The sequence below is a fragment of the Octopus bimaculoides genome, chromosome 16, assembly GCF_001194135.2.
Source record: "Octopus bimaculoides isolate UCB-OBI-ISO-001 chromosome 16, ASM119413v2, whole genome shotgun sequence".
In the NCBI taxonomy this organism is placed as follows: Eukaryota; Metazoa; Mollusca; class Cephalopoda; order Octopoda; family Octopodidae; genus Octopus; species Octopus bimaculoides.
The window spans coordinates 37,485,914-37,495,816 of NC_068996.1; the positions used below are offsets into that span (position 1 = coordinate 37,485,914).

General features: G+C 36.8%; 2 protein-coding genes across 2 annotated transcripts in view; one reads left to right on the forward strand and one right to left on the reverse strand.

The window, feature by feature from the left end:
* Nucleotides 1-764, forward strand: part of LOC106873160 (gamma-aminobutyric acid receptor-associated protein) — a 5,685-nt gene extending 4,921 nt beyond the window's left edge. Inside the window, exon 3 of the mRNA XM_014920391.2 lies at nucleotides 310-764. Coding sequence (XP_014775877.1) covers nucleotides 310-375 — 66 coding nt within the window. The 3' untranslated portion in view covers nucleotides 376-764. The remainder of the gene's footprint in view (nucleotides 1-309) is intronic.
* The window catches only part of LOC106867811 (synergin gamma), a 269,410-nt gene that overhangs the window by 224,732 nt on the left and 34,775 nt on the right, over nucleotides 1-9,903 (reverse strand). The gene's annotated exons all lie outside the window — the stretch shown is intronic.

Below are 9,903 nucleotides of genomic sequence, written 5' to 3' on the forward strand. Positions count from 1 at the left end.
TTTTTTTTTTTTTTTGTTTTTTTTCTCTTAATAAATTCCTCAAATAATTTTCTTTTTATAATTATATCTGTAAACGTTTTAGTGCCTGAAATGTGGGAGTGATAAGTTAAACACATTTCGATGTTTTCTAAATGGTTATAATTTTTTAAGGAAAAATTTGAATTCTTTTTAAGCCAATTTGGAATATTTCGTGAAATAAGACATTGCGTTATGAATGTATACATTTTGCGATTTAATTTAAGGTTTTGACTATTAATGTTTTTTTTTTCCTTTTCTTTTTAACATTTGCTTCTGTTTTAATTTTCACAGGAACACCATGAAGAAGATTTTTTCCTATATATTGCCTATAGCGATGAGAGTGTCTATGGACAGTAATTTGAAAACTTTTTTTTTAATATTCAATGTTGTTTCTTATTTATATTATCTACATTTTGTGAGTTGTTGGTTGCTTGAATCGCAGCTGATATGTAAATATAAAGCTACATGTGATAGTAACTCAACTATCACACTCAATCATTATCAGTGTAAGTGGAATCTGTTATGAATAAACTACAACTGACAACTCCATCATTGGTTGCTCCTTTTATCACTAACATTGCAGTTCTATGAAATAATGCTTGCTTTTTGCTTTATCATTAAGGAATTCTTCTTGCAAGAAATAGTTAAAAGCTTTTTATCTACTTTAAAACGGAAACAAACAAACACCCACTGAATGTTAGCTTGTTACTACATTGCAATAAATGGATATTAAGATGGTTTTGTCATGTGCTGAGTTTCTTTTCACCGTTTCTCTTATCATACTATTAAAAAAAAAAAAACGGAATGCAGTTTGAGCAAAGACAAATTGTTTTTAGCAATGTATTTGTTTCTATTTTATAAATATCTTACTTCATTATCGTCATCTTCAAAAAAAAAAGAAGAGGGGTTCTGTATTAGAACTGTTGAAATGAGATGTTTGGAACCACTGAGGAGGTTTTTTTATTCATTTTTTTCTTATGATAGGGCTTGTAGAGAAGCCTGGCCAAAATTTAACCCTTTAGCATATAAACCAATCATATCTGGCCCAAATAGTCTATCTACCTTTTTTATGTTTAGACTGACCAAATGTGGCCTCCCACATCTACTCTGCAATGTTGTTAAAATAAAGTTATCATCAATATCTCAAAGCTACAAGCTAATAATGTTATTAATTCAAAACAGTGCAAAATAAGCACTACATTTGGACCGGATAATCTGAATGCTAAAGGATTTAAGTAACAGCAGTCGTAATTAGAAAACCCTAACAACTTCAGTAAAGTGGTTTTACTCCACTTAGTAGGAACAGTGGAAATAATGGGTGCAGAAATACTAACAGATGTGTAAACTGATAAGTAGTAGCCAGACATTTGGTACACCTGCACCTGGATATACCATATTGGCGTGGTTAACAATATGTGCTACATCAAAGTGGCTTTGCAGTTAGTAATGTTATGTCTGTAAGATGGCAGTAGGAAGTTTAGAGAACTTTTATCTCTGTTGATAGCAGTTTTCTAGCAAAAGTATGATGCTATGCAGCAGCATGTTATTGGTATTCTGTAGAGAATTTAGTGTTTATTTTACATGACTATTGGTGAAACAACAGTTGTTAATGGTTTTAGTTTTCTGATGACCAATCACCTATTCTCCATATTTGTAATGGTGAGAGGGATCAGGTAGTATTTTTATCTCAAGTTGAACAAGTATTTATTGCAATAGAATTTCTATCCCAGAACACTTTTTCAATTTTGCTAGTTATACATCAACAAAACTATACATGCATACATATGTTTAGAAAGGGCTTCTTCAGTTTCCTTCTGCTAAATTTCACTCTGCTAAATTTCAGTAGAAAGCCCTTGTCCTAGCTGGCCTCCAGTAAGATCAAGTACAGGACCACATGGTTGCAGCATGAACTTAATCACACGACCATGTCTGCACTATATAACCGATACAAAACACAGCACTAGAAATATTGGTTATGTACTGGGCATTTAATGTGAACAGATGTTGCACTCTGGGTGGAAAATTTATTAAAGGAATTTTTTTTTTTTTTTTTATTGATGGAAGATGCTATCTCTAGAATTAGACTTAGTATACAAGTTTTAGAGTGGATTTCACAAATATCATGACATAGCAAGATATGGTAGTCTATATCTTGTCAAATTCCATGATAGAAAGCAGATGATGATCATAAGGTCCGCATACCTCTTAACCAAAAAAAAAAGCATCATGTCTATTTCTCAAACTGATTTCCTTTGTAAATATATTACAATGTATAAATGACATTCCTCCTTTCCCCACAACCTTTTGTTTTATACTTTTTACCATCATTCAAAAACTTAAGCGGTTTTTCTAACACAAAGTTTTTGTAGATGTGGGATGGCAAGTATTTTGTTTTATGTTGGGTGTCTTATTTTTTAAACTTCTGAATATAGAACTGTTACTAATTAATTTCATTAACAACAGCGTTTAACAATCTGTTACAGACAGCTTTGGAATTTATGAGCCAAAAATGAACAATCGGTGGAGATTAGATTTACATCATCAATTAGCTTTAAATGATGTAGTGTCTAATTTGGTGACCTAGCATTATTATTGCTAGTCATTATAATGGAGAGTACCAAAGATGATACCTTGGAAGTTTACAAATTCCACTACAGTTTGATTTTACTGTTTTAAACTGATATAAATAATATATTGTGTTGAATTTTTATTGTCAGTTTAATTGAACACTTACCAGTTTAACCTATGACAAATAATAAATACACTTCAGTGAATGTCATTAGTTATTAACATCCTGTCAGGATGTCTGCTTATCTTTCGATTTTCTGGTGTTAATAAAATATGTGCCAGTTATCATAGTAATGTGTTGTTAGTCTGTGAATTTCACTATGTCCTTGCTCTCAGGTCTGACTATCATCCAAAACAGATATCCAATATTTTCATATTTGACTGTGGCAAAGAACACACAGTAAAATTCTTAATGAAGCAGTTCACTTGCATAGAATATCTTAGAAAGGCATGGAAGCTGATATTTATTTCACCTGCAATTAGGTGACCTGTCAAAAAAAAATTATGACAGTGTTTTAAATTTTTTATGAAGTTAACTGGTGTTTTATAGGAAATTTAATATTTTCACTGTAAGGGATAATATATACATGTGTGTGTATTATCATTTAAAATACACCTTCATGCTGGCATGGGTTGGACGGTTTGACAGGACCTGGCCAGACAGAAGACTACTCTCAAGCTACTATCTCTTTTGGCAGGGTTTTTATGGCTGGATGCCCTTCCTAACACCAACCACTCTGCAGAGTATATATACAGAGTTGGCCAAAAGTCACCTGACAGTAAATCAAAACCATTTAATTCCAAGATTTATTTATGTTTAACAACTGAATGAATTTAATAAAAGCATCTAAATATGAAACATCATGAAAATTGTTCAAACTGAAGTCCTTCTTGAGCGACGCATTTTTCCATTCGAGACAATACAGAATTACAGAGAGTATTTATGGAATTTTTATTTACTGCTGGGCGACTTTTGGCCAACCTTGTGTATACACACACACACACACACACACACACACACTGAGATGCATAGGCATGGCTGTGTGGTAAGAAATTTGCTTCCTGGCCACATGGTTTTGGGTCTAGTCTCATTGTGTAGCACCTTGTTCAAGTTTCTTCTACTATTGCTTGCAACTGAGCAAATCTTGTGAGTGGGTTTGATTGACAGAAACCAAAAGAAACCCATCAAGTGATAGTTGGTCTTTGTTTCGAATCTTCCATGAAAACACGTCTGACCATTGAGTAAATATTACTTCACATGGAAACAGGAGAGGGTTGGCAACTGGAAGGACATCCAACTGTAGAAAATCTGTCTCAACAAATTCCAAGCATGGAAAAGTGGACATTAACGATGATATATCGTCATACATTGGCTCTAGCTCAGATTTTGAGGGAGAATGATGTAGTGTCAGTCAATCTTTCGATTGGACCAAGGAATCTGTTTCCAAAGGTTCTTCAAATTTCTGATAGTATCTGTTGGCCCCAGCTCCTGGTGGAAGTGAGATTGTCTTTGGTGAGAAGACAGGATATCTGGAACTCAGAGCATGAAGTCCTCCCCCCTCCCAACTCAGTTCATAGTCTTTCAAGCTGCATGGTGATCCCACTTGTATTGATGGTGTGAAAAAAACCCAGTGTGATGCTGTAAAGTGGTTGGTGTTAAGAAGATTCATCCAGCTGTAGAAATTGTACCAAAGCATACACTGGAGCATGATATAATCCTCAGACCCACTGGGTCGTCTCAAACTATCTTAGCCATACCAGCGTGGAACGCAGGTATTAAATGATGATGGCAGAAAGCTAGAACTGATTCTGCAAGGCATCGCACCTGTTGCTCTAACAATTCTGCCCATCTACTCTTCTGGACTGGTACATTGTTTTATCCACATCACACACCCATGCATCCATCCTTCTTAAAAAGATAAAAGGCAAATCAACTTCAGCAGAATTTTGAATTCTGTGTATAGAACAACTACAAGATAATTTATCCAACACTAATGACTCGGTCAATTCTGCCTCACAAAGGTTATATATTCCTGTATATGTTTCATCATCCTCATCATCGTCGTTTAACGTCCGCTTTCCATGCTAGCATGGGTTGGACGATTTGACTGAGGACTGGTGAAACCAGATGGCTACACCAGGCTCCAATCTGATTTGGCAGAGTTTCTACAGCTGGATGCCCTTCCTAACGCCAACCACTCAGAGAGTGTAGAGGGTGCTTTTACGTGCCACAAGCACGAAGGCCAGTCAGGCAGTACTGGCAACGGCCACGCTCAAAATGGTGTTTTTTATGTGCCACCCGCACAAGAGCCAGTCCAGGGGTACTGGCAACAACCTAGCTCGAAAATCCTTACACATGCCGCGGGCACAAGTGCCATCACAATTTCACTTTCGCTTGCCCCAATAAGTCTTCGCAAGCTGAGTTTCATGTCTGATGTAGGAAACGATGTTGGCATGGGTGCCAGTCGTCGAATTTAACTTGATTTCGATTTCACTTGCCTCAACAGGTCTTCGCAAGTGGAGTTATGAAATAAAAGTTGACTCTAGCAATGTTTGAACTCAGAATGAAAGGGGTACAGAGTTATATACCTTAAAAGCATTTATTTTGTCCAGTACACTATCATTTCTATATATCCTTACACAACCTATTGTGGATAAAAATTTAGGGAACATTTATAGTATAACACTGATGTTTCTTCTCTCTATTTTACTGTGACTGTTATGGTTTTTGCTTGTTTAAATTTGCTGTCTGCCATCTTTTGTCCTCGGCCCATCCAACCATTCTCTTGTATTCCTAGCTGAATCATCTTGATCTTACTCTAAACTTTTCCCTGCTAGTCTCTCCTTTTCAGAATTATTATCTGAAATATACTTGTATTTTCTTTTTTTTTTTTTTTTTTTTTTCTCTTTTTACCTACAAACTTTGATCTGAATTGTAGTTGCATCAGTCTCACTAGTCTGGTGGCAATGGCAACAGAGATTGGAAGGTGGAAAGCAACACTACTATTACTCCTAGTTTTCAAAAATTTCTGCATTACAAGTCTGTTTTTGCACTTTTGAATTGCAGATATATTTTAAAAAATTTGATTATTATAGCCGCAGGAGTGGCTGTGTGGTAAGCAGCTTGCTCACCCACCACATGGTTCCGGGTTCAGTCCTACTGCGTGGCACCTTGGGCAAGTGTCTTCTACTATAGCCTCAGGCCGACCAAAGCCTTGTGAGTGGATTTGGTAGATGGAGACTAAAAGAAGCATGTCATATATACAAATATGTGTTAGTGTGTCTGTGTTTGTTCCCCCACCCTCCACTATCGCTTGGCAACCGATGTTTGAGTGTTTACGTCCCCATAACTTAGTGGTTCAGCAAAAGTGACTGATAGAATAAATTCTAGGCTTACAAAGAATAAGTCCTGGGGTCAATTTGTTTGCTTAACAAACAGTGCTCCAGCATGACTGAAACAAGTAAGCAGTAAAAGATGACATCATCATCATCGTTTAACGTCCGCTTTCCATGCTAGCATGGGCTGGACGATTTGACTGAGGACTGGTGAAACCAGATGGTAACACCAGGCTCCAGTCTAATTTGGCAGAGTTTCTACAGCTGGATGTCCTTCCTAACGCCAACCACTCAGAGAGTGTAGTGGGTGCTTTTACGTGTCACCCGCACGAAAACGGCCACGCTCGTAATGGTGTCTTTTATGTGCCACCTGCACAAGCCAGTCCAGGGGCACTGGCAACGATCTTACTTGGCTTGCCGGGTCTTCTCACGCACAGCACATTTCCAAAGGTCTCGGTCAGTAGTCATCGCCTCGGTGAGGCCCAATGTACGAAGGTCTTGCCTCACCACCTCAGCCCAGGTCTTCCTGGGCCTACCTCTTCCACGGGTTCCCTCAACTGTTAGGGTGTGGCACTTTTTCACGCAGCTATCCTCATCCATTCTCACCACTCTCTTGCACACCACAACTGATGCAAGAGAGACTATTGCGCTAATTTTTAGCCATCAAGTAGGATATTTTGAAAACAAATTGGCTGACACATCATCATTATCATCGTTTAATGTCTACCTTCCATACTGGCATGGGTGGGATGGTTTGACAAGAGCTGGCCAGGCAGTCCAGCACCAGACTTCTGTAACTGTTTTGGCAGGATTTTTACAGCTGGATGCCTTTTCTAATACCCACCACTCAACAATAGAACATTATTAGAAAAGTTTTATTGCAGCTAGTTTGGTACTGCCTTGTTTTAAGTTCAAATATTGTTGGAGATCAACTTAGCATTCGATCCTTCTCAAAACCTTGTCAATTGAAATTGAAGAAAAAGGAAAGAAACATCTCATATCTTAGAAAGTTGTTTACTTAAACTCTTAATATCGCATCCTACCCAAGATCACTTTGCCTCTATGGTAGAAACTTCATGTTTTAAAGCAAAGCAATCTAAGTTAAAACCTTCCATCAAAATTTCATGTTAATCTGTGTTCCAAACATGAGCTTGATAATTGCAAAATTATTTTTAAAATCAATTGAAACAAGGCCAGTGTATTTCAACAGAAGAATGGTAACAAAAGGGTTAAAGTGATCTAAATTATAACCTGTCAAAATTTCATGTCAATTTATGTTCCAAACACCAACTTAATGATGTCAAATTTTGGCACAAGGCCAGCAATTCCAGGGAAAGGGCTAAGTTCATTACTTTGAACCCCAGAGTTTAACTGGTACTTACTTTATTTACCTTGAAAGTTGACTTCAGCGAAATTTGAGAAAATACCAATTTAATAATAATGAAGTGGCAGAAATGATAGTGCTACAATTGGTCTAGCTTTGTTATGAGTTCAGTTTTATTCTGAAATCAATATATAAGTCTAGGTTGATTCAGCTGTCCTTGAAAAAAGATTTTAATCTTTTACAAATTAATTTCAGTAAAGGGATGTGCATCTTCATCATCATTAAATCTCCATTTTCCATGCTGAGATAGGTAGAATGGTTTGACAGGAACTGGAAAATCAGAATACTGCACCAGGTGGAAAGCAGTGCCACTTTTACTCATAGTTTTTCAAAAATATCTGCATTACAAAACTTTTATACTTTTAAATTTGTAGAGATATTTTAATATTTGACTATGTGTTCATTATAGTTAATTAGTTTCAAGAATGCGTACATGATATAAAATTTAATTTTTATCCATCTGTTTTGGCATGGTTTCTATGGTTGGATGTCCTTCCTAATGCCAACAATTTTACAGTGTACTGAGTGGTTTTACCATGGCACAAGCATCAGTGAGTCATCCAGTAATTTGCAGAAAAATACCCTCTCAATTGAGGAGTGTAGTATTGAGGGACAGAAACAGTATCTTGCATTAGAAGAGAAACATGGCCAGCTCAGGTGGAGGCAGAGGTGTATGCAGTGAAGTGGACCAGGGATTGGAGAGGGTGAGTTCAAGAGATTGCAGTAGGAGTATTGGAGTTAGAGGTGGGGAGATATAACGAGTGGGTACTGGTAGAGGGAAAGGGGATATTAAGAGGAAATGTCATGAAGGAATTTAACAGCGACATATTGTGTAGAGGTAGGTACATGAGGGAGAATGGAAGGGTTGTAAGGAAAAAAAGAAGAAAAAGTTATACTAAATCTCTATGTTCGTAAGCACTCAATATTCAAGATATTGTGCTGTTGGTAACCTTATTGACTCAGGAGTTTAAGAAATCAGAAATATGTTTTCTCTGGACTTTATTCAGTTCAATCTCATGTTCATCACATAGTCTTGCAGATGGTCTGAGTCAATGAGTATTGTGTTGGCCACGGATACTATCTTTTATTTTTTTACTTGTTTCAGTCATGCTGGAGCACTACCTTTGAGAATTTTTAGTCAATTGAAACCACCCTAGTACTTATACTTTTTTTTAAGCCCAATACTTATTCTATCAATCTCTTTGCTGAACTGCTAAGTTACAGGAATGTAAACACACCAACTCCAGTTGACAAGCATTGGTGGAGGACACACTCATATAATATATATATACATGTGATAGGCTTCTTTCAGTTTCCATTTACCAAATCCAATCACAAGACTTTTGTCAGATTGGCCAAAGCTATATTTGACAACACTTTCCCAGGATGTCATATAGTGGGACTGAACCCAAGATCATATGCTAATGGTTAGATACCAGCTGTTATTCTTTTCCACATGGAACCTAATATTCTGTAATCATCTTTAGGTTCATTAAATTGTAATATATGCTGATAGAGTATTGCTATTTCCAAACATCGAATTATTAAATTAACTGGCTGCAAGCAGTTCTCCTGTGATACTAGTCTTAAAACATTTCATATGGATACTTCAAAAAAACATTTTGGTAAATTTTTTCTCACTGTCAATGTCTTGATAATTATTGATTGCCCCTATGCTACTCCCTCCTCTACCATTCATAGTTGACTTCCATCTTCCTCTCTCAGAACTCTGTTTTGAATTTCCATACCAACAACCATATAGGTGACTTACATGTGCAGACACACTCTCTCCTAAATCACTTTGTCACTCTGTGGCTTTCTATTACATTTTCCTTTGTTACCCACTTAGATCTTTCCTCATTTTTACTCCTATTTGCTGATACTGGGACCATAACAGAATACATTTGCTACACTCTAAAGTGCCTCTGGTTGTAGAAACAAGCCAAAAATCGGACCTCAAGAGAGGTAGCCAACCTGAATAATAATTTAACTTGGGACAATGACTCATCCAATCCATGCCAGTGAGAAATTGATGGTAAAATTTACAAGAAATGTTGGATTCAATATTGTAGTTTCAAAAACAAACAAATAAATAAAGTATTCAGTAGGCATAAGTGTGGTTGTGTGATAAGAAGTTTGCTTCCAAGCCAGATTCAGTGCCCCTGCATGGCACCTTCTACTAAATACCTCAACCATTGAAGGCCTTGTGTGTGGATTTGGTAGACAGAAACTGAAAGAAGCATGTTGTGTGTGTGTATCTTTGTGTTTGTTCCCCTCCACTGTTTGACAACCGGTATTGATTTGATTATGCCCCTATAACTTACTGGTTCAGCATAAAAGACTGTAAGAGTAAAGTACCAGGCTGAAAGAAAATCATAAATAATAAACTGGGAGGTGCAGGAGTGGCTGTGTGGTAAGTTGCCTGCTCACCAACCACGTGGTTCCGGGTTCAGTCCCACTGCGTGGCACCTTGGGCAAGTGTCTTCTACTATAGTCTCAGGCCAACCAAAGCCTTGTGAGTAGATTTGGTAGACGGAAACTGAAAGAAGCCCGTCGTATATATGTGTATATATATATATATATATATATATATATAT